Source organism: Delphinus delphis, chromosome 1 (assembly GCF_949987515.2).
Source record: "Delphinus delphis chromosome 1, mDelDel1.2, whole genome shotgun sequence".
NCBI classification, from domain to species: domain Eukaryota; kingdom Metazoa; phylum Chordata; class Mammalia; order Artiodactyla; family Delphinidae; genus Delphinus; species Delphinus delphis.
Window position 1 is genome coordinate 152,552,825 of NC_082683.1, and position 26,899 is coordinate 152,579,723.

General features: G+C 50.8%; 2 protein-coding genes and 1 non-coding gene across 3 annotated transcripts; all 3 read right to left on the reverse strand.

Moving 5' to 3' along the window:
• Window positions 1-1,508: 1,508 nt before the first annotated feature.
• OPTC (opticin) lies at window positions 1,509-7,015 on the reverse strand. The gene is made up of 6 exons (XM_060010429.1): window positions 6,785-7,015; window positions 5,911-6,046; window positions 4,225-4,383; window positions 3,321-3,523; window positions 2,173-2,268; window positions 1,509-1,679 (listed from the first exon to the last, which is right to left on the reverse strand). The coding sequence occupies exons 1-6, from the start codon at window positions 7,013-7,015 to the stop codon at window positions 1,509-1,511; spliced, it is 996 nt and encodes a 331-aa protein (XP_059866412.1).
• Window positions 7,016-8,542: 1,527 nt separating this feature from the next.
• LOC132416064 (U6 spliceosomal RNA) lies at window positions 8,543-8,649 on the reverse strand. The gene has a single exon (XR_009517454.1). It is a non-coding gene; the product is annotated as a U6 spliceosomal RNA (small nuclear RNA).
• A 3,667-nt stretch (window positions 8,650-12,316) lies between these two features.
• On the reverse strand, window positions 12,317-26,495 carry PRELP (proline and arginine rich end leucine rich repeat protein). Its single transcript, XM_059996385.1, has 3 exons — window positions 26,370-26,495; window positions 17,498-18,483; window positions 12,317-14,978 (listed from the first exon to the last, which is right to left on the reverse strand). Exons 2-3 carry the CDS (start codon window positions 18,465-18,467, stop codon window positions 14,803-14,805), a joined length of 1,146 nt encoding a protein of 381 aa, XP_059852368.1. The 5' UTR covers window positions 18,468-18,483; window positions 26,370-26,495; the 3' UTR covers window positions 12,317-14,802.
• Window positions 26,496-26,899: the final 404 nt, after the last annotated feature.

Below are 26,899 nucleotides of genomic sequence, written 5' to 3' on the forward strand. Positions count from 1 at the left end.
GTGGTTATTTGTGTGATTATTTGTTTCACACATGTCTTCCACACTCGACTTTAAGCTCCATGAAGAAAAGGAGTATGTCTATTGCATACCATCTGCACATAGCAGGTAGGTGCTCAATAAAATCCTTGCTGAATGAATACATGAACTTCTGGCCTCACCCTTCTTCTATGCCCCAGTCAACACCCGATGCCAAGCACCGATCTATAACACCACCCACCCCTTGCCCAACATGTCCTTATAAGAAGGAGAAAGATGACATCTCTCTTCCCATTATAATTCAAGGGGCAAGTTGGCTAGATCATAGTTGCCCTTCTTCCCATTCGCCCAGTACAGCAGGCCCAGCCCAGGATCCAAGAAGGTTGCAAGAAGGTGAGTAATTGCTATATGTATTTATTTATCTTTGCACAAGGCTGCCCTCTGGTGGTTAAACATCAAGAGAGCATGGCTAGGAACCAGCTGGCTGAGCCACCCGTGCTCAGAAGCTGGTCACTGAACCAGGAACAGGTAAGCGCTACAAGCAGGCATCCGGATGAAGATTCATGTCAGTTCTCCATCCTTATGAATGGCTCCCTCCAAATCTAACAGGAAGCCCTGGCACAGGAAAAGTAAGAAAATTTTAAAAGCCCCACAGAAACCCCACCCTACCCCCAGTGGGGTGGCCTGGAAGTACGGGGAGGGGTAGTTTAAATAGCTCTTCTTTTTCCTCAGTGGTGTGCTAGCAAATGCTTAACAACAGGCTCTCTCTCTTTCTCAAAAAAATCCTAATGTGTAGTGTTTACCGACGTGCGTGGTGTAAATACTCCCATCAGGCCAATTTCAAACTACCAATGTGATGTCACTGAAAGCAGAGCTGGGAAGAGATGGGCAGCAGTCGCCTGTCATTATATAGTAGTTCCACCACACAGGTACCGTGGACGTAAGTAAGTTCAAGAACATGGTTAATAGTAAAACATAGTAAAGTAATTGGGAAGTGATGAGTTTGAGTATTTACTACATTTGTTTTCAACATATCTAATTGTGAGTTTATATAATTTAGTTTTTAATAATGGCTGTATTTAACAACTGGTTTGCAAAATTCTGGAAAATTTTAATAATCAGTTATTGCGAGCCTAGTAGTAAGAGCTGGCTCCAGCATGCCACTGCTTCTCCCCACTTCCTCCTTCTCTTTCTGTTCCTCCTCTTCCTCTTACATGATTTTCTTGGCATTCTGTATGGGTAGGAGGGATGGGGGATATGGGAAAGAGTTTTGCTGCAGACGTCGCTATTCTCTGAGCCAGGCGCCATAAGGTGTTCAGGAAAGAGGATGGAGAAATACAAATCTGGCTCCTGGAGGACATTTCCGTGTGTGTGTTGGGGGAGGGGTATGTGTGGAGTTTTGCAATTGCATCTTGAGGATGATTAGTGCCGGATGAAACACCACTGACAGGGATCGGGCCCTGTGGCCCAGGAGGCCCGTGCCCTTGGTGGTCCTCCAAGGGCTCTTACTTGGGAGCAGTGGAAGGGGTGAGCTAGGTGAAGTGGCCTGTGGGGAGCCGAGGCAGGCAGAAGTAGGCACTGGGGAAGAGGTTCAGGTTGATGGGATTGCCGTCCAGGCGGATGTCTTCCAGCTGCCTCCGCGTGTGCTTGTGCCTCTCAGGGTCACAGAAGGTGTCCCTCTGCATGGTCTCTATCATGTTATTCTGGAAAGAACACACTGACAGCTGCAAGCCTGCTCCACCCGGAGATTCTGCCCTCAGGCCGCACTGAAGGCAGGCTCAGTGTGTTCTCCCTACCAACTTGCCTCCCCTTTACAACTGGAGAAGCCGAGGCACAGAAAGCCAACGCCCCACGCAAGGAAAGAGGAGAGGAGACCATTGAGGACGGATGGAGAGAGAGGGGAGATTGAGAGGGAGGAAGGGAAGATGGGAGACAGAGGGTAAGGGAAGGGGGAGAAGGAACAAGCAATCGGGTGAGATGGGATAAGGACATGGAGGGGAAGTGTTTCAAAGAGCAGGAAGGGGAAGAAATCAAACTGAGTCTGTGGACAGTGGTCTGAACAACACCTACCAATCCTTGTCTCCCATGAGCTCTCAGTGACGTAGACCCACCGCTGCCTAAGGGGGCGGGCTCCCTGCAATCTGACCTCCGCTTTCTGTGCTGTTCAATGCCCTTGCTCTCGGGGAGGCCGCTCACCTGCAGGTGTAGTGAGCGCAGGCTTAGGGGCAGGGACCTGGGGATGGAGTCCAGCAGGTTATCGGCCAGGTAGAGGAACTGCAGCTTCTCCAGCGCCTGGGGAGGAGGCAAAGGGTGCGTGAGGCTGGTGGGTGCTGTGGGGCCCTGGCAGTGATGGGTGGCTGATGTGATCCCGTTCACTCACTCAGGGTCTCCCGGGCCTCAGCCAGGTGCCAGGTTCCGCGCTGGGTGCTGTGGGGGAGGCCCATTTCCTCCCACTGGATGCAGAAGGAAAAGCTGCTGCCACTGAGGCACCGGCAGCTGGGGGAGTGTGAAGGCACTCGGCAGTGTCAGTGGCGACTCTGGGAAGAGCAGGCAAGGGGCAGGGATGGGTGGGAGGCAGGACGCGGGACATTTCGGCCCAGCCTCAGCATCTCTGCTATCAGAAGGGACTTTCCCAAATGAAAAGTCTCCAGATGCTACATCTGGAGCAGCTGTGGAGAGCATGGTCGGGAAACACTCGGACCAGCGTAATGAGAGCCACAGGCACAATGGAAGCAGATTGCATATGTGAGTGTGACAGAGCTGGGGTGTCAATCTCATCCACACCCCTCTTCACTTCCTCACTGGAACTGTCCCCAGGACTCTTCCTGGCCCTGCTGAGTGGGCAGCCCAGGGGGCCATATTTGTGCCATGTGTTGAGCCCTTCCCATCAAAACTGGCCAGCCAGTGACCAGATTTTCTCTCTTGAGAATTTGCTCCTAGAAGGACAGTGATCAGTCAGTTAGTGATGGGTTTTGGAAATAAAAGAATATGTAGAGTGAGAACTGGAGCCACTACCACTGCAAGTCCAGTCACATGTAAGTCAAAGTTTTAGGGGAGCAGAAACTGAGTGTGCGAGGATGTTGGTGCACAGAGAGGTGACTGGGCAGTTGCACAGAAAGAAGCCAAGAGACCAGGTGCCCCACAGAGGGAGAGGGGGAGCTGCTGATGGTTTAGATGAGGAAAATTGGGTTTGATTTTCACACCCCAGAACAGGGTTGGAGCAGAGATATCCTGTGAGGGCCATGGGTGTGTGTGTGTGTGTGTGTGTGTGTGTGTGTGTGTGTGTGTGTGGTTGTAGGCATGGGTGGCAGGTGGTAGATGGGGGACTTAAGGCCCTGGCTCACCCTGAAGGCTTCAGGCTGTATCCCTGAGCTCTGGAGCTGGTTCAGGCGGATGTCCAGGACCTCAATGCCAGTGGGCAGCACAGGTAGTGCTGCCAGCTTGTTCTCAGGGAGGATCAGATCCTGCAGAGCAGGCAGCAGGAGGAGGGCATCGTCATCGATGGAGGAGATGAAATTGCTAGAGAGGTCAATCCTCTTCAGTTTTGCTAAGAGGTGCAGGGCAGAACACACAGAGATGAGGGACATACCATCTTCCCTTGCTCCTGCTGGAGCTGCCTGTGCCCTGATCCCTGCCTCTCAGGATAGGGGATGCTAGCCAGCTCTCCACCTGCACCAGGTCCAAACCAGAAGGAATAACTTTATAAACCTGGAAAAGCCCTCAGATTCTGTAATACCTTTCCCTGGAGTTCTGTCCTGTGTGGATTGGCTTGGAAGAAGCTTTTGGAGGGTAAGACCCAACAGGCTCAGGAATCCCTGGATCCATCCCACTTCTACCTGTTAGTTTACACAAAAGAACAATGAGGTCCAGGAAGGCTGTCAGTAATTAGTGGAAGAATCTGGATTAGAGACAAGAGTTAACATGGCCTTGTCCAGAGGCCAGGACGGCAGAGACCTACAGTTGCTGGGACAGCCTGAAAACGTAGGCTTGATCATACCTTCTCCTCCCCTGCTTCCCATAGCTTCGGGGAGAACATACAAGAACAGGTCACTTTTGCCATCTAAAAATCTTCAAGCAAAGGAATTAAAGAGACTGGGGCTATTTCTGTTTGATAGCTGGAGAGACTGAAAGCCAACAGGGAAAGGCACTTGGTCTGGTGACTGTTCAATGTGGCTGGGTGGCAAGGGAAAGAACCCTGGGGGTTCCCTCTGCCCACCCACTCTTTTCTGTTGCCAGGACATTACATACTCAGCCCTTTGAAGTCTCCAGCCCGAATATGACGGATGCGGTTGAAGCGGGCGTACAGGTAAGTGGTTGTCTGGGGAAGAGGAGGGATGTTCTCTAGGTCAGCATCATCACAGTACACAGAGGAACCAAGGCACACGCAGATCAGACAGGTTGGCAGGCCTGGCCCAGGTGGAAGACAGAACAAAGGGAGACCCCCCCTCCTCAGTCAGACTCCCTTCAGCCTCTGGGACCAATAGCCCCGGCCCCAGGGAGTGTCTGAGCCGTGGTTGTCTGTGTCTTCTTGGGTTGCTGCCCAGACCGACTGTCACAATGTACCCAGGAGTGCTGTTGGCCGCTGCCAGCCTGGCACTCAGCCCTTGACCTAAGAGAAGCAGATCCACCCTCAGTTATTACCCGTTACAATCCAAGCCCATTAGTGCCTTTATCAGACCCTGGTCCTGTGTAGGTTTTTCTGGGCCTATGTGGGCATTTCTAGGACATCTATCAGTCTCTTTTCCATAGGGCTCCTCTCTGGTCCTAAAAGGTGCAATGAAGATGAAATAAAGCCAGATTCAGTGGAATGGCCAATGGCTGCCGGCTCTGCCATCTGCCTGGTGGGCGAGGAGTTAGACATGTTCTGTGTGGCTCTGAAAAGCATAATAGAGCCAAGGTGGAGTGTACACTGCCTGCCCAGGATTCATTTCCCCTTCTCATCGTTATCAGCATCTCAGTTTTCTATTGGAAAACATCCCTCCCCTGTTCTCAGTCCATGACCAGTGGTCATGAGACTTAGGCCAGACCACTGAGCTCAGACTGGCCTTACAAAGTTGGGAAGGTTTTACTGAATACTGCAGGAGGTTTCCATCCCTTGTTATTAGAAAGAACAGAGGTTACTGGAGATCACTGCTCGTCCAACTCAAGGCGGAACTCTGTTGGTAGTGACACAGACCCAAGATTAAGAGATAGCTCTTCTTCACCAGTCGTGACCAGACAGTGTACTTATCCCCAGGCCTTGAACGGCAGGTCCAGCTGAGGCCCTTTATGGTCTCTTTAAGCCTGGGATGTCATGGATTCCTGACAGAAGTGTTTTCTCTACAGGTGCCCCATTACCCTATACCCATCCAAGGCAAACATCTCAAGAAGAGAACAGGAACCGAGAGCAAGCAAGTCAGGAATTAACTGCATCCTCCTCTGCCTCAGTTCTGATCCCCAGCAGAGTGCCAACCCCCTACTGGCGGATATGCCAGCATCCCAGAGTCTCCAGGAGGGCCTCAAGGAGAGGGAAAAGCTGCTAACGAGGGAACTCAAGCTGAAAAGCAGTATGACTACTTCATTTGCCCCCATGCCAAATGACGGCCACAAAGTTATTTATTCTTCTCTACAGGCCTTTAATTGTCTCTAATCTAATTATCACTCAACCTGCTCCCCCAGCGACGCTATTAATTAAGGTAGGTGGCTTTTCTAGGCACAGCGGAGTTCTTGCATTTCTTTGCTTCCTATCCAGTTTGTGCACTCAGGAAGAAGCATTAGGAACAGCTGGCCTCTCCCTTTGTTTTCTTTTTTCCTCCCCTGCAGCTGTTTCCCGTTCTCTCCCTGATCCTCCACTCCATATAGCTCTGACTGCACTCCTCTTTGGCACCCCTGGTGCTGGGTTATGGCTGCCGGCCCATGACCTGTGGCTATTGAGACCTGTGCCTGTGAACTTACCATGGCTGGTCAGGGAAACCAGCAGGCCCCGCGTCGTAGGCCTGGCCATTGTGGGGTTTGAAGGGGGTGTCCTTGGAGCCCTTGTGCTCTGAGTGAAACTTGTCCTGGTTGGAGAAGCCAGGCTGGTCCCTTTAACCTGGAGACACAGTATACAGTAAGCCAGCTTTGAGGGGCTGAGAGGGACTTCACTTTGGATTCTGGGAACTTCAGCGACCAATTTCAAGCTTGCAAAGAGTCACTGTGGAAAACGAGGGAGGGACGGCAGGAAGAGTGAACAAGGCAAGGGCCTTCTGAGCATCTGGTCCCTCATCATGACGTGGATGAGGAAACTGAGGTCCAGATGGGGAGGGACTGAGCTCAAGGGGCCATCTGGTGGCAGAGCCAGAACCCCATCTCCAGACCCCCCAGACTGGGCTTTTCCCTTGCCCGCACAGACCAAGGTCAGACAGCAGATGAGTGCAGACTTCAGATCAGTCCCTGCAAAGGCCAGAAAGGGCTGAAAAATGAATTTCAGAACTGAAGATAGTCTAAGAAAAGACAGGTTGTAGCATTCCTTTTTCCAAGGGAGAATGTGAGGACTGTTGTCCCAGTGAGATACACCTTATGGTCTTGAAGGCAGAGGGAAGGAGGGATGTATGACTTCTAAGGGAAGTCCCACAAAATTTGCTACAAACAGACAAAGAACTTGAAGTTTTGTGTCCTCTTTCTTAGTATTATCTAAACGACAAGTTCCTGTGGAGGGACAAGAATTTCCACCTCCTAGAGAAAGTTGGAGGCTTGAGATACCTGCATTATGGAACAGGTAGAGAGGGACCAGGCCTCAGGCTCCCAGTTTCTTGCAGGGAATGCAATGGGTCTGCTGCATGCCCCTCACCTTGGGGAGCTGGTCCCTGTAGTCTGTGAGTTCATCATAGTTGCTCAGGTCAATGACTTGATCGTAGTTGTCTAGGCTCAGGACATAGTCCCCCAGTTGCAGAACTGCATAAGAATCGCCTTCTCCGTGCGGCTGGTCTCCTTCCCTCTCCCTCTCCGTCTTTGGGAGAGATGCTGTCCTTGCTTCCTGCAGCATCAGGGCCAGCAGGCTGAGTAAGGCCAGGAGCTTCATGGAAGTCCTGGCAGGTGGGGGATGAGATGAGAATGGGGCCGAATCACTTAGGTATCCAGTCCTGGGGGAACAGCTCACAAACTCACCCCACTTCCCACCCCCACACTTGCAGACTCTTAAGCCATTTGTCACACACTTAGTGCCTTCATTGCATGTGCAGGCTCCTTCAAGGCTGGGGCTACATCTAGGGGGATATCTCCTGCCAGCCCCCCTCACTGCTCGCCACTTCAGTCTCTTCACATGCTCATCCACACACTGATATTCACTCACGCAGGAATGTGCAGGCACCTGGCAAAGGCTCATTTACTTAACACACACACACTCATGCATGTCCCCTTGTCTACATACCTCCCTACTAACTAGGCACACACTTGTGAATTTACACAGATGTTCTCTCTTATACAGCCACCCACTCAGAGTACAACCATTAGCCACTAAACTAGATTCAGAGAAACTTCACCATTAAGGAATCCTGTGGTTTTTAAAAAGATCATTCATTCATTCATGCCTTTGCTTGACAAACATTTATGAGATATCTTAATAGTCCCAGGCACTGGATTTGTCTCTGGGGGCACAGAAATAAATAAGGCATGCCTAGTTCCAGGAATGACTAGTCCATTTAGAGAACATAGGCTTAAAAATTGATTACAGTGTAAAAAAGCATGTTAGTTTTAAAATCTATTTATAAATGCAGCTTTTTAGAAACAAATGATTATGGAAACAAGAGAGCTCTTTGTGTTTGGTTGTACACACTCGGAAAGTTCCTTAGGTTTCTGTGTACAGGTGAATTCAAATGTTCATCCACATATGCACAGATGGGTCAAGGAATGTGTGCAGTGTGGATGTGAGGTACCCAGTGTATTTCTGATAATGCAGCTCTCCCCAAAGCTGGCTACACAAGTCTCTAGTAGACTCTCCCTCTTTTTTTCTTCATTTTTAAAAACTGAAGTATAGTTGATTTACAATGTTGTGTCAATCTCTGCTGTACAGCAAAGTGACTCAATTATAAAAAATATGGGGCTCCCCTGGTGGCACAGTGGTTAAGAATCCGCCTGCCGGGCTTCCCTGGTGGCGTAGTGGTTGGGAATCTGCCTGCCGATGCAGGGGACGCGGGTTCGTGCCCCGGTCCTGGAGGATCCCACATGCCGCGGAGTGGCTAGGCCCGTGAGCCATGGCCGCTGAGCCTGCGCGTCCGGAGCCTGTTGCTCCGCAGCGGGAGAGGCCACAACAGTGAGAGGCCCGCGTACCGCAAAATAAATAAATAAAAATCCGCCTGCCAAAGCAGGGGACACGAGTTCGAGCCCTGGTCCCGGAAGATCCCACATGCAACTAGGCCCGTGTGCCACAACTGCTGAGCCAGCGTGCTGCAACTACTGAAGCCCGCACACCTAGAGCCCATGCTCCGCAACAAGAGAAGCCACCACAATGAGAAGCCTGCGCACCTCAACGAAGAGCAGCCCCTGCTCACCGCAACTAGAGATAGCCTGTGAGCAGCAACAAAGACTCAATGCAGCAAAATATATATATATATATATGGAATGCTTCACGAATTTGCGTGTCACCCTTGTGCACGGGCCATGCTAATCTTCTCTGTAGCGTTCCAATTTTAGTATGTGTGCTGCCAAAGCGAGCACGCTCCCTTTCTTAGTTTTTGCTGGGCAATGGGGTAAGCCCCCATCCTAGCAAGAGGTGTCTCTTCATCTTACCTCCCATACGTTACTCCAAACCAAATTATATAATCAAAAAAATCTTAAAGCAAAAGCCCTAAGACAGTTTACTGCCTCCCTCCAACCCCAATCCCCTGTCTCAACCCAGACACCCCACCTCACTGCACCCCTGTGCTCTCCTCCCCACAAGCACTCTCCCTCATTTGCATACCAATGGGCCTAACCCCTCAAAGCCTTGAACCTTACCCCTGGAGACTCTTTTGGTTCCAAACGGAGGCTCACAGCTTCCAGAGAGGTGGGGACTCTGATGGAGAAGTCATGACCCACGGAGGGGTCTGGGTAGACTGTCGCCTGGGGAAGGCAGGGGAGCCAGCCAAGGCAGGCGTGTAGCCAATCAGACTTCTCTTTTTCCTGATGTCCAGCTGTTTCTTCTCCTCCTTCCTCAGCGGGTCCCTCATCCCACTCCTTTGCTTGGTTTGAAAGATTTTTTTTTCTCCCTTCCTCCACCTCTTCTACTCTCAGCCCCCTATACGTACCCCTCCCCACCTCCCCTCATCTTTTCCTCTCTTTCTCTGTCTGCTACATCTCTCTCTTTCTGGCCCACCGTCTTTGAGGGGGCAGGTGGTTCCCACCTCCTGAGGGGAGACCAACCCCTCAGATTCTGTACTCTCCAAGAAGAGAAGGCAGCAGTGGGGGTATGTGGAGGGATGGGGCTTGGCTTTCCAGCTTTTTTCTCCAGCCAGCGAGTGATAAGGCTTTGGTTTCATAGATGCAATCCAAAGATTAAAAGAGGCTCAGCTGAGGTACTCCGACCAGCACCACTACCCGCCACCTGGACCTCTAATACAGGACCATAAAGATCACCACAGGGAAAGAGATTCAAAGAGAAGGTGAATGGGGGAAGGAGCAGGATTTGATAGCCAACTTCAAGCTCTCTGACGATGATGGGGAGGAAGATACAGGAAATTCTCCCAAATCTATAAGATTGAGCCCTAGAAAAAACCTTCCTGATCATAAACACCAGGAGGCATTGTGTGGGGTCCTCAGGGGGCCGAGGAGACTCCCCCCCACTCCATGGTCCCCTACCAAAGATGCATGTGTCAGGAGAGACTCCTTTCCCTGGTGCCTTAGGTTGCTGCAGGGCAAGTCCTTGCTGAAGGCACGGGTAAGGGGCTAAGACATTGTCCCCAGGAGTCTGCCAGCCTGCATACATGTTTGCCCAGGTTCATAGGTGAGGCTCCTCCATCCTTCCTCCCACTAACCAGATACCGAATCCCAGCTGCATAGTTCTCCTTAGGATCATTTAATCCAAACCTTTCATAGTGCATGTGGGGAAACCGAGGCCCAGCAAGGTGAGGTGACTTGCCCAAGGTCACACAGAGCCAGGGCCAGGTCCTAGATTTCCTGATTCTCAGGCCAGAGAGTTCTCCTTTATTCATATGACCCTCCCCTTCTTTGCCTCACCCCTGAGGTCCTGAGGCCATGTATCTCCGTGCCCTCAGAAGAGATGGCCTTGGCAGAACTCATCTCTGCCCTGGCACAACAGGTGAAGGGTCAGAGCTAACAGCCTGGCCCCAGGGGCAGTGCTCAGCCTGCAGTGCTCCTGGGCACCAGCTGGTGTGGAGGGGGCTTCCCCAGCTCAAGAACCTTGTCACCAGAGCAACACTTGCTCCTGTGCCCCAGACAGCCCCCCGCGTGTGGAGAGACACGCAGGGCTCTGCTGGTGGAGGGAGGGAGCCCCTGGTGCCAGGAAGGTGCCCGGAAAGCAGAATGCATATGTGGTGGGCTGTCCTCTACTTTCTGCAGCCAGAAACCCGAGCCCCCGCCCCGCCCCCCAGTCAGCCTGGGCGTCACCCGTCCCCACCCCCCACCATTTATTCCCTGCGAAGAATGCAGATGTGACTGTTCATTCATTCCCCCCTGCAGTCTGCTCCCATTCTCCTTCCCCGCTTTCTCGGTGACGCACACCCGCCAGCCCTCCTGCTCTCTGGGCTCTTATCGCTGCCCCCTGCAATCGGTATTCTCCCACGCACTCGGCCAGCTTGGCCAGATTTGCGATCACGCCACGCATGCGCCGGCTCCCCCACCCCGGACCGCCCCCCCACCCCCGCCCCCGGCCCCCGGCCCCCAGTGGAGCAGCTTCTGATTTAGGCTGCGCGTCTTAGACCCTCTCCCAGCTTCTGCTCTCGGTTTCACAAACACACCGGCACACATTCTGGTTACCATGGATTTCAGGGAGGGTCCATGGGATGTGTGTGTGTGTGTGTGTGTGTGTGTGTGTGTGTGTGTGACCTACGTGGGAACCGTCTAACGATCATGCTGTTGTTCCAGGCAGCTCAGCCCCCAGAGAGCCCGGAAAAGGTGGCGGGAGGTGCCGGAGCTGGTCTAATCCGAATCTCATTAGGAGAAGCAGGAGGGCATGATGATGGAACGGAGGTGGCAGGCCCTGGGGACAGAAGTCTGGCCAGCTGACCCTGTTGCTTCCCTGTTCGTGGGCAGAGAGAGAGGCAGGGGTGGACGTTTCAGGAACCCTCCTGCTTTTTGGACAGCAAGGGTATATTCCCTGCTGAGGGCTTGTAGCTACATAACTGCACGGCTGGAACTCATTTCTCTTCCTCTCTCAGGCACACACACACACACCCCTCATACAGGGTAGACTCCATGTCTTCCAATCTTTTTCTCATGCTGCTTCCCTCCTTTCCTGTTTATGTGCTTTTTCCTCCTTCTCCCACCTGGCAAAATCTGATTCAAACCTTAAGATCCAGCTTAAATGATAGGAGCCATTCTGGTTTCTCCCAGGCAGAAGCAGAGGCCCTCTCCACTATGCTTTCTGTACCCAACATTATTGCAAACACTTAAGACATGCAATTACTAATTCATGGATTTTTCCCTTTATGAATTCCTCAGTGGCGTGGCGTATATATTACTTATCCTTGAATTCTTAGCTGGGAACCTTGCACGTGGTTGATATATGCTGAAAACTTGCTGAATTGAACTGAAGCAGGAAATTAGGGGGCAGGGTGGGAGGGGTGGGACAGCATCCGGCAGTTTTCATTCAAAAGAAGATGGTGTAGTCCGGGAGGATCACGGGGTTGGCTCTGGAACAAACCTTCCACCTGAAGAGAGATTCCAGGGTACCCTGTTTTAGCCCTTCTGTGAACATCTGCATAGCATGTAGACCATTCCAGATGATGTGGCTGGCCCTTTGCTCACTGCCCTTGATACACCTCTGCCATTGTTTTGTGTATCTTACACTACCTGTCCTCAACTAGTCTGTTAGCTTTTCCTGGTCAGGAATGGTGTCTGTTTTGTGTCTTTCAGTACTGAGCACTTGGGAGACCTCAACAATTTGGTATGTGTGGGTTAAAAAGAACTTGGAGATTTGGGCTTCAAATGTAGCTGTCAGATTACTTGTCTGACTTTAGGGATTATTTTTGTAACGATTGTGAGTTTGGGGGAAATTCACCAGAAAAACTTTTGGAATCATTTTCCTAGAGCTTCTTAAGGATAGGATCCTTTCTCCACCAGTCTTCTCAGAGCAAGGAAGGTGGGAGGCCTGGGGAGAGGGGTGGCAAAGTGACTTTAAGGTACTATTCTCATCTGTTTACATTGTCAAATTCAAGCAGGGTATTTTTCATATAACTTTATTTTCTCTGCTGTGAAGCGTGCTGGAATGTCAAAGTTGTTGCACAAAGTTAATACGGTCTTCAAGAAAGAACAGATATATGTACAGAGTACACATACATACACACCTTCCTACACACCTGTATGTGCATATGTCAGCAGCACTGAGAGAATTAACTTGTATATGGAGGAGGGGGCTTCCTTAAGCCCAAGGGAAAACAGCACATTGTATGTGGGAGGGTGGTGCTGTAAAGCCAATTTAATTTCCACTGGTTTGCAGATACAGGGAGCAATGGAGGAAGCAGAAATATGCTAGATGCGGCAATAGGATGATGGTGATTTTGTTGCTGCTGAATCAGAACACTTCAGCTTGGCAGGAGCTGGGGAATGACCCCTCCTCCCCGGGGAGCCCCAGGAGCTGTGCTCCCCTGAGGGCCTCATCAGAGGGGCTGAGGGCGCAAGGTGGGGATAAGGTGCAGAAGGGGCTTATCCAGGCCATAGCAACAGGTTGCTTACAGACACAATAATATCTTGACTCTAAGCAGGAGTCTTGGAGAAACCAGCTGCAGCCTCGAAGAATGAAGCAGTTGTATGCAAGCATGGGGGATGGAGGCTGTAATGAAATGGGCCCATATTCTGTACATTAGCAAAAGGGAAAAATGAGTATAATGGGAATTTCTTGAAGTTAGGGACCTAGCTTAATCCAATTTCTTAAACATCTCTGGAACTTTTTTCAACCTAACTTGGGAGTGGGCACTGTATCCTAATCATTTCTAGGACATACGCCCCCACCCCCACCAACATACACTCAGAGGCTGTAGAGGGGCAGCATCCCCTAGAGGGAGTTAAGGGGAAGATGAAGTTGAGTCAGCCCTGTGGAACCCAGGCTTCCCTTAGAGGCCTGACACACTGCTCACCTGGGCCAGACAGGGTGGGGTGGGAACTCTGGGGGAAGGAGAGTCCATACAGGGAATAAATTATTGCAAGGGAAAGGGATAATATTTAGGACTCGTCCTGCATTAGAACACGGTCTAAAGGATGGAGCTGCATACAGGAACATGAGCGCCAGAGGGTCCTTGGAGGGGGATCTTATCCACCTCCTTGGTGTACCACATGAAAGCTGAGAGCAGAGGGGACCCATAAGGTAAGAGAGCAGATCGGAACAAACTGTATCCTCAACTGGCTTCCTGAAGGTTCCCACTTGTGTTCACTCATGATGGGAATCAGATCCCCCACCCTGGGGCCTCTGTACCTTTGTGCCCTTTAGACCCCAGAGGAGAGAGAGACCATGCACATCGCCCATGGCTCTCCAAGTTGGAACCTGAGGCCAACTCCTTGATCTTGGAAAATCACACCAGAGAGAAGAGCAGGAACACGGGAGCCGGATGTGGCCAGGACCAGCCACCAGGTGTCACTGCTGTGTCTGTCTTAGAAGGGGAGGCCGATCTGCATAAGTGGAAGAGGCTTCTGGGAGATTTCCAGGTGCTCCACCCCTTCTTGAGCAGTTTCTCAGGAACTGCTTCCGGGAGTGGAAAGAACTGGGCCATCCTCACTGATAGAGAACAGATGGCGGGGCGGGGTTGGTGGCTCTGTACACTCCACCGTGGATGCCGTGTTCCCCAGGGCATCAGGCCTCTTATCCAGAGTGGCCAAGGGGGCAGCAGGATCCATCTGCACCCACACGGGGCCCAGCCTGGGTCTATGACTCCCACCCCTCTCCCACCAGCTGATTCCTAGTTTTTTGAGCCATTCTTCTCCTGGAATGTTCCTCCCTGCTCTTACTCTTGGAACAGAGAGGACCAGCCAGGAGGCTGTGTGCTGAGAAGGAGGGCCCCATCTCATCCCTATGCAGAGACAGCCTGATGCAGGCCCTTGTGTGAATCTCTGACCCTCTGCCCTCCCTCAGCCGTTCCCTTGCACTTCCTTTCCGGAGAACACAGGCTGGCACAGAGCTGGTGCACTGTCTGGTGCCAGTGAATGGGGTGGTGGAGCAGCAGTTTTGGAAGATGGGATCCTTGGCCAGGGAGACACGGGTTTCTCAGCCTCTTTGGGCCAGAGCTGCCCACCATGCAGGAGTTTCCAGCAGGACTTCCCAAACCTCACCTCTAGGCTTCCCCTGACCATCTTCTGCTTGCTTTGGCCAGGACAAGATCCAGATGTCAGTTCATAGCCCAGACTTACCCAGGAGTGATGAGGGGAGGAGGGGAGAGAAGAGAATATGAAGTCTTTAGACACACCTCTGTGCTTCTGGGGCCCGAAGTTTGGATGTGCAGTGGGTGTCTTTGAGCTGCGTGGACCAAATCAAGCCTTTGGAAGTCTTGCTCTAGAAGCTGCAGGGGCAGCAGAGTACGTGGCTTGTCCTTGCATCAGGAGGGTGGGTTAAGAAAGGCAAAGCTGAGAGCAAGAAAAGGAGACAGAGAAAACAAATGGTGGGCACAGGCACCTGGGCCACTGCATTCAAGTGTGGCCAGAGGATCTCCAGGGGCAGAGTAAGGCCTAGATGATCACAGATTGCAGCAGGCGGAAGCACATCATGAGGTCCAGCGGGATGGGCGGCTTCAGGTTGTTTCCATCCAGCCGCAGGTAGCGGAGGTGTGGCACGTTCTCCAGATCCGAGGAGAAGTCGTGGAAGGCAACTAGATCTTTGGGGCAAATCTGGGTCCCATTGATTTCTATGGAGAAAAAGGGGAGAAGTCAGCAGGAGAGATGGGCAGGGGATCAGGCCTGACAGGGCTGGAGTAAAAGACAAAGAGGAAGAAGAGGGTAGACAGGGACAAGGACTCTAGAGTTTTCCTCTCTGGAACTGGCTGACCAGTTCTTGGGAACGTGTGACCGTGAATGAGTCGACCGTAACCTCCAGGCTCCACTTACCCATTTGTGAAACAAATTAAGTTGGAATTGATCAACAATTGTTATTGAAAATTTACTCAGAAGAGTCATAGAGGAAGTAAACTTTCAGCTGAAACTTCAAAGATAGGATTACAGCAGGTAGAGACCTGGGGATTGTGTTCTGATGCTGTGACCTATTTGAATGATACTGTGGAGGCCAAGAAGCTCATGGCAGAGTTTGGGACCAGTAAACAGTGCAATGTGATGTACTAGGAAGACTAAGCTGGAGAGGTAATTTGTGGCCAACAGTTACGGTAGGCCTTCAAATATTTCACTAAGGATGGGCTCTTTGATTTCAGTCTGAGGAATGGCACTGAGCAGGACTGTTGTTATGAGATGGATGGTGGGATATATGAACCATAGTGTCCTGGAGCGCTTAACCTGGAAGGGTCCTATGATCACGTTTGTACTATAGAAAGATGAATCTGGCTACAGTGTGGAGAAACAATAGGGGGAAGCAAGATCTGAAGCCAGCCGGTGGATGGGTTACTCTGGAGGTTTTCCTGAGAACAGAATGTGAGGCACGAGGATGAGCAGAAGGTGGTTACATTAACTGAAATAGGGATGACAGGAAGAGGAAAGGGGGCCTGGGAAGGGCATGGAGCCCTAGGACATGATGAATCTGTTGATTCTGAAGTTGATTACCGATTCTGGGGAAGGTAAGCTGGAAAGGTAAGTTATGGCCAAATTGTGGTAGGCTTTCAAACGGAAAATGAGTTTCCATTTTCTCCTTCCCCTCTTATTAGATGACAGGAGGTATGGCATCTTCTAAATGGAGCTTTTGATTCTCCCGAAGCCTTGCTTCTTTTATCTTCTGTCGGTTGTTGTTGTGGTTGCTCTTCATCTCCTTCTTCCACTTCCTCGTCTTCCCTCTCTCCCCTTTCTTCTCTCTTCAACACTGGAGTAGCAGAAAGAGCCCTGACATAGATGGATTTTCTTCCTATGACCTTTGTGACTTTGGACTTTACCACCCTGATGCTCAGTTCTCAAATCTGTGAAATGGTGCGACCTTTCTGTCTTCAACCTCAGAAGGCTGGATAATACACTGCCCCCCTCTCCGCCACCCCTGCAGCCTGTTCTTCCACAGTGTGGTAGAAACTTGTCAGCCATGGATTAATCAAGGTATCATTTCTGTCTAGATCTGTGGCCTATACAGCCTCCTGGGGGTAATGTGTTCCATTAGTTTGCTACCTGCAGGGTAAAATTAGACAGTAGTTTTCCCTTTTCCTGAATTTGTTTCTTACAAGATTTTAAGAAGCCTTCCCCTACTTTTGTGTAATTATCTCAGATGAGTGAATAAGCCTGTTCTCCCACCTGCTTGTTTCACTATTATAGAAATTCAAAAATCCCCCTCTCATCCTTTGGCTTGAAAACTAAGGATTCCTAATATTATTTTAGGACTGCTTCTCTTTCCTCGTGGTGTCCTTTATCTGCACAGCTGCTGTATTCCTTGTGTGAACGTAGCCTGATTTTGTCCACGGACCAGATAATATTTTCTCTTTTGTTTTCAAACTGTTCTGCTGATGCTCTACTCAGACCTGACATTTTTGATTGAAGTAAAACTGTGACTTCGAGCCTCTTTTCTGGCCTGCAATCTTTTATCCCAAGCCCGGGACCCTGTAAATGTAGCTTAGGCAAATTCTGCCTTAAGTGTACTATCTTATATGCGTAAATCTTCCAGCCTTCCAGATAGATTCAGAAAGCACCTGCATACGGACATGTCCTTCTGGCTGCACGTGTTTACCAGTTGTATATACGCTGAGTATATAGTTGCCTCTCTGTGTATGCTTTTTACAGACTCTTTAAAACCTAGGCTTAGGCTTGGGAAGAAGCCTCTTTCCTCACAGCTGCCAGTTTCTGCAGTGGACAGGCCCAGGACATTTCAGAGTCAACATTTAAATGTCACCATTCTGCTTTTAGGAGAATGTCCAGGCCTATATTCCATGTCTACCTTACCTATAGATCTGGAGGGCAAAGGAGCTGTGGCTGATGGGAAGGGGTGGAGGGAGAAAAGCTATTACCCTCCAAGCATGGTATTCTGGGCACTTTATCCATATTAAACTATTAAATCTTCACGTCAACTTTGTGCCATTCTCATTTTACAAATAAGGAAACTTCCCAGAGAGGTCGGATATCCTTTTAAGGTCACATAGATAGTAAGTGGAAAGACCAAGGTTTGAAGACCAGGGCCCCATTGGGTGCGTTTTGCACCCCCCACCGTGAGGCTCATGAAAAAGTGTTGAGGCAGAAGAGACTCCAGCTTCCCTCCCAGTGGCTGCACCCCAGCCCTGCCCCCACTCACGCTCGATGCTGTTGTTGTTGAGGTACAGGTGCTCCAGCTTGTTGCTGATGGCAGGCACATTGCTGATCTTGTTGTGCGACAGGTGGAGCACGAGGAGGTTGGAGATGTTAAAGGAGTTCCTGGGGAGGCCCCTGTCTGAGAGCTTGTTGTAGTTGAGGCGAATGAAGGCCAGGTTGGGGAAGCCCTTGAAGTATCCGCTGGGGATGGTCTCGATTTTGTTGCTGTCCAGGTAGAGCTGGTGAATGGCCACAGGGATCTTGGGTGGCATCTTTCTCAAGATGTTGTGAGCCAGGTTGAGCTGCATGAGGTTTTTAAGGCCCTGGAAGGTGTCGGGCTTGAAGACGCCGTCGCTTAGCCTGTTGTGTTGGAGATCCAGGAGCACCAGTTTCTCCAACTTGCTGAAGACGCCGGGTGGGATTCTGGAGATATGGTTCTGGCTTAGCCTCAGCTGCTCTAAGTTCTGGGGCAGAGCCGAGGGCACCTCTTCAAGGTGGTTCTTTTCCATGTAGAGGAACACCAGGCTAGGTAGTTTCTCTAGCACTTTCTGGTCCACCTTGCGAATTCGGTTGTTGTCCAGGTTGATCCACCTCAGGCCCGTGGCGTTCTTGAAGGACTCCACTGGGAGCTCGGTTATGAAGTTGTTCTGGAGATAGAGGTAATGGATGCGGGATGGGATGAGAGGGACCTTTCGAAGATTGCGGCTGTCACAGTAGAGGGCAGACGGGAAATCAGGGGGGCAATAGCACTCCCGGGGACAGTCAGGAAAGATAGATGGAGGGCCTGGTGGGAGGGGAGGAGGCAGGTCTGTAGGCTCCAATGGCTCATGGGGCTGAGGAAAGCTGGGTGTGGGCCTGAGTCTGGGTCTGGGCTGGAGCCCTGGTCTGGGTCTTGGTCGTCTTGTTGGCTGGCCTTGGACCTCTGAGGCCAAGATGAGGAGAAGTGGGAGGAGCCAGCAGAGGGATGACCTCATGATCCAGGTGACGCCCCTGTGGGGAGGAATACAGGAAGTCATCAGCCTGCTGGACCTCAGTAATGAGAGGACATGTCTTTGCAGCTAGAGTTGGTCAGGATGGGCTCCAGGGGCAGCCGTGGGAGGGACCTGTGGAAGCATCTCCTTGTTTGCCTGTATCCAGCAGGTGAGAAAGTAACAAGGGCTGGAGGGTCTGGACCCTCTCCCAGAGGCCTAGCCACTGAATGTGTTAAGCCTGCTCTGGAGGGTGTGAGCCATCCTGGCAGAAAGCACATTGGGCTGTGAATCAGGAGTCCCGGGATTTCCTGGAGAAGACCCTTAACCTCTCTAGCCCTCGGTGTCCCCATTTGCACCATGAGAAAATCATCCCTCCACTTATACTCCCCTTATAGGACGGATGTTAGAATATGTGAGCCATAGAGTCCTGGGGTGTTACATCTGCAGGCTCCTTATGGATCCCATAACTCGGTGGTTTTCAAACTGTGCCCCCATTTCTGTGGAGTCCTCCTGAGAGAGGGAGACCAAGGGGGTGGCCCTGGGGTACCCCCAACCCACCCTGTGCCAACCTGAGCAGCTCTGTGTTTTTTTAATCTGTTATGTATAAGGGGGTTTAGCCAAAGCATTCATTTGAAAAAAAAGTTGCATTGCTAAAAATGTTTTGAAATCCACCAATCAAGTCCAGACTTGACTAGTTATAAAAATTGAGTACTGGAGGAAAGAAGTAGCTTGTGAAGGCCAGGAAGCTATGTAACAGCAGACCCGGGACAAACCCCCAGGTCTCCATGGGCTCACAGCGCTCTTGGGAAGGAAGTGCTGCAGATACCCTTGTGTCTGACCTTGATCACCCCTCACCCCCAGCACTCAGCTCAGAGAATGCTGGTCTTTGCCAGCAGGATACACACCAAGAATTTCTCCCCAGATGTGGAGGCTCCTGGGGAAATAAACAAGGAAGGAACTGAAAGCTATGGGGAATACAACAAGCTAGTGAATATAACAAAAAGGAAGCAGACTCATAGGTATATAGAACAAACTAGTGGTTACTAGTGGGGAGAGAGAAGCAGGAAGGGGCAATACAGAGGTAGGGGATTAAGAGGTATAAACTATTATGTATAAAATAAACTAGGATATATTGTACAACACGCAGAATATAGCCAATATTTTGTAATAACTAGAAATGGAGTATAACCTTTAAAAATTGTGAATCACTGTATTGTACACCTGTAACTTATATAATATTGTACATCAACTATACTTCAATTTAAAAAAAGGCTGTGGGGGTCATTTCTTCTGACCTGGTATTGCTGCTTTCCATATCCATTGGAGTTGGTGGGATTGAGGTGGGATATAAAGAAGAAATTCCTGCCTCAGAGACATAGTGGAATAGGTTGCTAAAGGGTGTTTTCGGGTTGCCCTTCCCCTTGGTCCTGATGACACCTCAGACAGGGCCATGTACTTTGAGTTGAATTAAGCTGGGGAAATTGCAGTAGACCCAAGTCTGCAGATGGAAATTGGCTTCTCCCATAGACTTGCTCCCCTGGCCTGGCTGGGCTACCTGTATTTTCCCCTCCCAGGGCCATCATCCCTGTGACAGCCCCTCTGGTCTCCCTCTGGGGTCTCTGTTTCCTCATTGCTCCCAATGGCCCTCCTTGCTGCTGCTTCACAGTTGTGGTGGTCTGTCCCTCTCCTTCCTGGGGTCTGGGACACATTGGAGATGCAGGTTTCTTGGGGTGCCCTGCAAGAGAGTGGGCTGGAGTGTATCCCCAGCTGCATCTGGACCCTGTGAAGCCTCTGTTCCAGGCTTCCCCTCTCTTTCTTTGGAGCCCACATCTTTCCTTGTGTGACCCAGTGCCAGCTTCCTGCTGGCTTTGCTCAAAGGAAGATGATAGAAGCCCTTCACCAGCTGCTTAGTCCTGAGTCCGATGCTCGGGAGGAGCTGAATGCGACAAGAAACAGGAAAGAGGGCAGAGCCCACCCTGGAGGGGCAGAGTGCATCTCCCCATACCTTTCACACATACCCCCTGGACACCCAGCCTGAACACTCTCACACACACACCACTCCTCTCCCCGTACCACACACATAAGCAAACGCACGCTCCCCTGTCGTCTGTGTGCATGAGTGAATCCTCATAGAGGATACTGAGTATGGGAAGGAAGGAGAGGAAGAAGGCGGAAGGCAGATGAGGACGGAGGAGGGAGGAGACTGCCCTGCAGCTTCTGTTGCTTCTTCATCTCCCTCTAAGGTGGTCTCTTCCCAGGCAGACCTCTCCAAGGGGTCCCGGAGTACCATGTCCCCTGGGCCACCCATCACAAAGGACCTTGCAGTTAGATTCTTGTCTTTATCTCCAGTTGAGGATGTAACAGTTTTGGGGATACACCAAAAGGACTGAGAAGAAAAGACATTCATTGTAAAACCAAACTTGAGTCTTGTTGCCGGACCCCACACCACTTGTAACTGGTGAACCATGAATTAATATGTTACAAGTCCTGTAATTTTCTTGAAAATAGCACAACCATATTGCACATAGATTTTAAACAGGTGGTTAAAACATTAGTGTACTAAAATCAAACATTTTTAAGAGCCCCAATTTTTGTGACCTTGAATTTTTTTGCTTTGGCGTTTTTTATTTCCTGATCGCCCAGAAGCCTGACAATAAGCAAGAGATCTCTCATGGTGTGAGAAGCCCTGCCCTGGGGAGGCTTCCCAGGCTGGCTGGGCCCTCTATCCCTTCATTGCCTGGTGCATCTACCTGGTGCTGGGCCCTGAGGGAAGCAAGAAAAGCTCGTCCAGAGTGGAAGCCTGCTCTGTGAGGCACTGTGACTCAGGCAGCTGGCCCTCACTCAGGGGTGGTTCAGGGCCTGGGCAGCACTTGGCCTCATTGTCAGGGGTGACAGAATCACGGGTTAGTCACAGCTCCACCTGGCAGGCCTGCTCTCCACTCCTTCCATCCACGTGAACACAGGACTTCCTCATCCCCACCTCCTATGCCAGACCTTTTGGGAACTTCTCTTATCTTCCCATGGGTCCTCTGACCCTTCTACACTCTAGACCTCTGGGGCTGGCCAAGCTCCTCTCAGAGATGAGAGGAGGTTCCCACGGAGAAGCTCCTGGGCCTGTTCCGTGGAGAAACTGGATCTGTTCAATTCTCCTTCTCTTAGCCTGTGGCTGAACCATTCTGTGTGTGTGTGTGTGTGTGTGTGTGTGTGTGTGTGTGTGTGTGTGTTTGCACACGCACACACTTCCTTCTTTAGGAAATAGTGCTCATTTCTAAGGCTTTTCTCATCAGGCAGTGCCCCGTCCTGCTGGAGTCTGGGCAGCCCCCAGAGTCTAAGTCTCCAAACCAGAATTTGTGACAGACTGGAGGTCCTTGGACTCCAAGGGGAGCCACAGTCTTCCTCACAAAGCCCAGAGTCACACCTTCTTATGTTCCTGTCTTCCAGAACCTTCTGTCCAGTCATAACAGTGCCTTAGGCTGGGTCGTAAGTGTGTGTGATTTTTAAATTTTGTATGCCTTTGCAAGCACGCCTCCCAGCTTTCTGCCAGGCTGTGCTCACTGCTTGCTCAGTGAACGCATGTGGACCACCTAGAACCACTCACCTCCTCCTGCAGCCTGTTCACCAGCATCGGTTCTCAAAAAGCTGCTCGTTTGTGGGGGGAAAGCAATTGCTTTGACTGACCCAAAATTCACTCCCTCATTTAAGAACATTTTCTTTTTTTCTTTTTAATAAATTTATTTATTTATCTTTTGGCTGTGTTGGTCTTCATTGCTGCACGCAGGCTTTTTCTAGTTGCGGCGCGTGGGGGCTGCTCTTCTTTGCGGTGCGCGGGCTTCTCATTGCGGTGGCTTCTCTTGTTGCGGAGCACGGGCTCTAGGCACGCGGGCTCAGTAGTTGTGGCTCACGGGCTTAGTTGCTCCGCGGCATGTGGGATCTTCCCGGACCAGGGCTCGAACCCATGTCCCCTGCACTGGCAGGTGGATTCTTAACCACTGTGCCACCAGGGAAGCCCTAAGAACATTTTCTAAGAGAGTTTTAAATTCAAATTTTAGTTCCAAGTATTAGAGATTTGGGCTTGAATCCTGGCTCTGACCCTCTTCCTCAGGCCCCAGGCTCCTCAACTGTGTGAGGATCACACACGTTAAGGCATGTTGTAGAGCATAAAATCTCTACAGTTGGCAGTGATTTCGTTTATTCATTTATTTGTTTATAAAAGGGCATATTCTCTAGAGAGACTCTGACCTATTTGTTTATTTTTTTTAGGCCGTGCTGTGTGGCATGTGGGATCTTAGTTCCCCAACCAGGGATTGAGCCCATGCCCTCTGCACTGGAAGCACAGAGTCTCAACCTCTGTACCACCAGGGAAGTCCGAGAGACTCTGATTTTTAAAGTGAGATAGCCCTGTCCCTGCTTAGCTCATAAATTCATTCATTTAAGGTTCAAACTCCCAGGATCCTTGCAGTGTTTAGCCTCAGGACAGGGGGCAGGGTTGAGGTCCACATGGGTTTGCCAAGTCATTAGGGCAGGTTTACGGGTAATTGGCTTTGTATGGAGAGAGTCTAGGGTTGGGGCTGGGCTGGGAGTGATGTTGGGTGTGTCTCCCCGGGTTAAAGAAGGATGACTCCACGCTACTTCCTGGTGTTCTTCTTTCTTGTCAGATCTCCCATCTAGCTTGTCACCCCTGAGCCTCCATGGCTTAACACAGCCAGTGACCCTACCACGGAGGATGGGGTTGCCCCTGGACACACCCATGGACATTGGGATGACCCTCTTTCTTTATTCCCTTCCTTCTGTCCTAAACTCAGACTTCTGAAAGCTATCCTGTTCCCTTTACCTCTTCCTGAAGCCCAGAAGAGAGTTGGAAGCTAGGCGAATCAGGTGGTCTCTGACCAGCTGTTAGCAGAGGAGAGAGGCAGGCCCAGCCAGGCTGCCTGAGACTCTTCCAAGGCCTCCAAGTAGGGCTTGTGGGGTTCTGAGGTAAGGAAAGGGTTGACATGGAGGCATGGTAAATTCAGCATATCACTGATGCACTGTCCCTTTCCTGGGGAGTGAAATCAGAGTAAGGGTGAGCCTGATTGGGGCAGAGGCAGGGAGTGCATCATGGTGCGTATTAGACAGGGGACGTGGGGTCACAGCCCGTCTACCTCGACCTAGTGACGTGACCCTGTTCTCGCCTCAGTTTCCTTATCTGTAAAATGGAGATAACGAAGTTTTCCCTATCCCTATCTTCCTCATCCAGTTGTTTTCAGAAGTGTGATAAGCAACTTTAAAATGTGCTACAGATCAGAAAGTGCTAAAAATCAATATAACACTATTATGGAGAGACAATCTGTCTCCCCAGTGTCTACCACCAGGCAAAGTGTAAACACAGTGTTTTTTTGGCCTCAGGCCACTAGTCCAGAAGAGCAAGTTTTCCGTTCCAAGGGCCTGGGGAAGAAACAAGCGTGAGAATGGCTCTAGTCCTCTGACAGCCTGTCACCTCACTGTATCCTTCTCTCTGCCTCCATCCCCTAACATCTCCAAGCCCTGAAAAAAGCATAAAAGAATCTGTCTGATGCACTGGGTGCTTGTAGATGTGGGTCTCAACCCTGCAACTCATCAGCTGTTTAGCTGGGTACGCTTGAGAAATCTCTTACCTCTACTAAGCTTCAGTTTCCTCATCTGTAAAATGGGCATACTAACATCTTCTTATCAGATTATTTTGAAGGTTAAGTGAGGAAATGTGTGAAAAGTGAGGCTCAGTGAATGTTAAGCTATTATTGACATTATTTCAAAGTAATGTGGTCTCTTTCCCTCCAGCTTGGCCAGAGGACAGCCCTGCCCTCCACCGAAAGGCTGATCTATGCAGGTGGGCACATGGATTTCTCCCAACCTTCCTACATAGAGCAATTTCCTCCTCTTTGGGGCCTGTGAGACCACACTTGGGTCTCAGAACCAACAAATTAGAGAGAACAGAGATGCCCCCGGCCATTCGGGGAATGTTTACTCTGTCCCTCCAATTCAGTAACCCCCACCCCTAGCATTTCTGAAGCAGGTGAGGGGATGCTGACCTCCTGTCCTCAGCAGGCTGTGGAGTCCCACTGTGATCCATGACTTCCCATCCCAACCTGTTGCACCTGGCCTTTCTGCCCCTTCCAGCTTCTCCCACAGGCCCAATAAATAGGGCTGCCGCCCCCTCTCCCAGGAAGGCGAAGGGGGAGTGTTCAGCCCATCCTCTGTGTGAGCTCGTCAGAACAGACAGCTGTTGGGCAGGGGAGGGGGGCATCTAGAAGGGATGGAGGCGAGCCCCACGCATGCCCCTGGGGGCCCAGGGAAGGCAGATTAGCAGGTAAGAGGAAACATAAACTCTTTGGAGCTACCTTGGGGGAACTTTCTTTCTGGAATGTACCCCCACGACATACCTGTCAGTGCTTACAAGGAGAAGGAGGGTGAGAGTTCACAGGAGGTCTTCCCTGTTCCCTCAGGTGCTTTTTCTACTCTGCAAAAGAGGGTGGCCCACTTGGGACCCTCGGGAGCTCCTCCATCAGACAGTCCTTGTCCAGGAAGCCACACAGCCCTTCTGCGCAGCTAACTGCCTGGGCTCTTCAATTCCACACAGGTCTCCTCAGGCCCCTGGTTCAGGTTCTCAAGCCCTAGCTGACCCTCAAGTCCTGAGACAACAATAGATTCCTGGGTCTTGATCCAGTGGGTCTGGAGCAAGGGGTCCAGACATCTACATTTTTAGTAAGCACCGCTCTCCCCCTCCCCTGCACGCAGGGCGTTTGGAAGAGCACCCATATTTGGAGACCCTGCTCTTGCCCATGCCCTGCCTGCCTTGGGATAGCACTCTGTGTCGTCACAGAGGAATGAGTTGGGGAGATGGAGAGGGACCACCCTATTTGGAAACAAGCCCCATTCGGTTGGCCACTTCAGTTTTCCCCTCCCTGACTGATTAAGGAACTACTGTCTTGTTTCCTCTCCCACAGGGACCCCTTACCAATGTGGGATAATTTTGAAGTGGCTTTAAAGAGAAATATTTTCTAGCTGCCTGCAGAAAAAAGAAATGAATTGCCCCCAGAGCTGGGAATTAGTACCTCCAAAGTCAGAGCTACTAGGAAGACACTGTGCAGGTTGGAAACCTGCTTTTCTCTCTCCCACTCAATTATGTTCTGAAGAAAGAAGAAATCCTTCCAGCTCCTGCAGTTGTTCATGCCCTTCCTACTCCGCCTGGACTCAGGACACATGATTTCTTTTGGCTCTGCCATCTCAGTGGGGAAACACACTTTCTCTTTTCTCTTACAGCTGGGGAGGCGTGTGAGAGGGCAAGAGACAAGATGCAGCGTGTGTGCACGTGCCTGTGTGTGTCCCTGCCAGTGTCTCATCACTATGTGCTCTAGCCCTGCATGTCAAATGCAGAAGAGTGGAGGTGAATGGACAGGATGCCTTCATGTTGTGTGTGTATTCGTGGGTGTGCATGTGGAGTGAGAGTGCAGCCTCTGTGTGACACGTGTGTGTGCCTGTGACAGTGTGTGACAAAATGTGAAAGGTGCAGAGAAATGGGTTCTAGAGTAGGGTTTCTATGGGAACTTGATCTGTAGAAATACTGTGTGCAGCATAACTCTGCGCTACAACAAACATCTGTACCAAGAAAGTTCAGCTTTTGCAACAAACAAATACATGGGTACAGAATGATGCAGAGAAGGAAGAGGGTGGAGAAGAAATGAGGAAGACTAATTTGAGCTCCTTCGAAAGGAGAAAAATTTGGTGGAAGGAAGGAAAGAAGGATGGAAGGAAGGAAGGGAGGGAGGGAGGGAGGAAGGAAGGAAGGAAGGAGAGGATACAGACTAGATCAATAAACTAGCTTGGATAGAGCAGGAAGAAACTGGCTGGAGGCAGGAGCCTTCCTCCCCATCTCCAGACTGGACTTACCTGCACCACCTGCCTCTCCTCTCAGCTCTGGGTTTAGTCAGCAAGGCTCCCTCCGTCTCCCCCCGCCCTTTGGTGGAGCTGTGGCAGCAGAGAGCCAGCTAGAAGTTCTGATCTCTCAGTGGTGTGTGCCTGCTTGTGTTTGCCTGGCTTTTCTTCCACCGGATCCTATTGGGGTGGGGAGGTTAGGTTGGGGGAGGGCCGGGCAAATTGTAAGGAGGGAGGGGAGGAGTAAGGAAGGGAGGGGAGAAGGGAGGGAGGGAGGGGAGAAGGGAGGGAGGAGAGACGAGAGGGAGGGAGCTTGGGAAAGGAGGAAGGACAACAATAAAGTCTTTATTTAGCAGCCAAGACTCCCAAAGACTTCATCCACACACCATGCCCACTAACGGACCCGTTTTTAATAACATTTCCTTCTGCTGCTGCTGCTTCTGGGAGGGAGATTGTTTGACCCATGTTTGGAAAACAGGCCAAATTAACAGAGGAAAAGGAATGAAAAGCGTCAGACTTTCATTCCTCCTCCTAACAATTGCCTT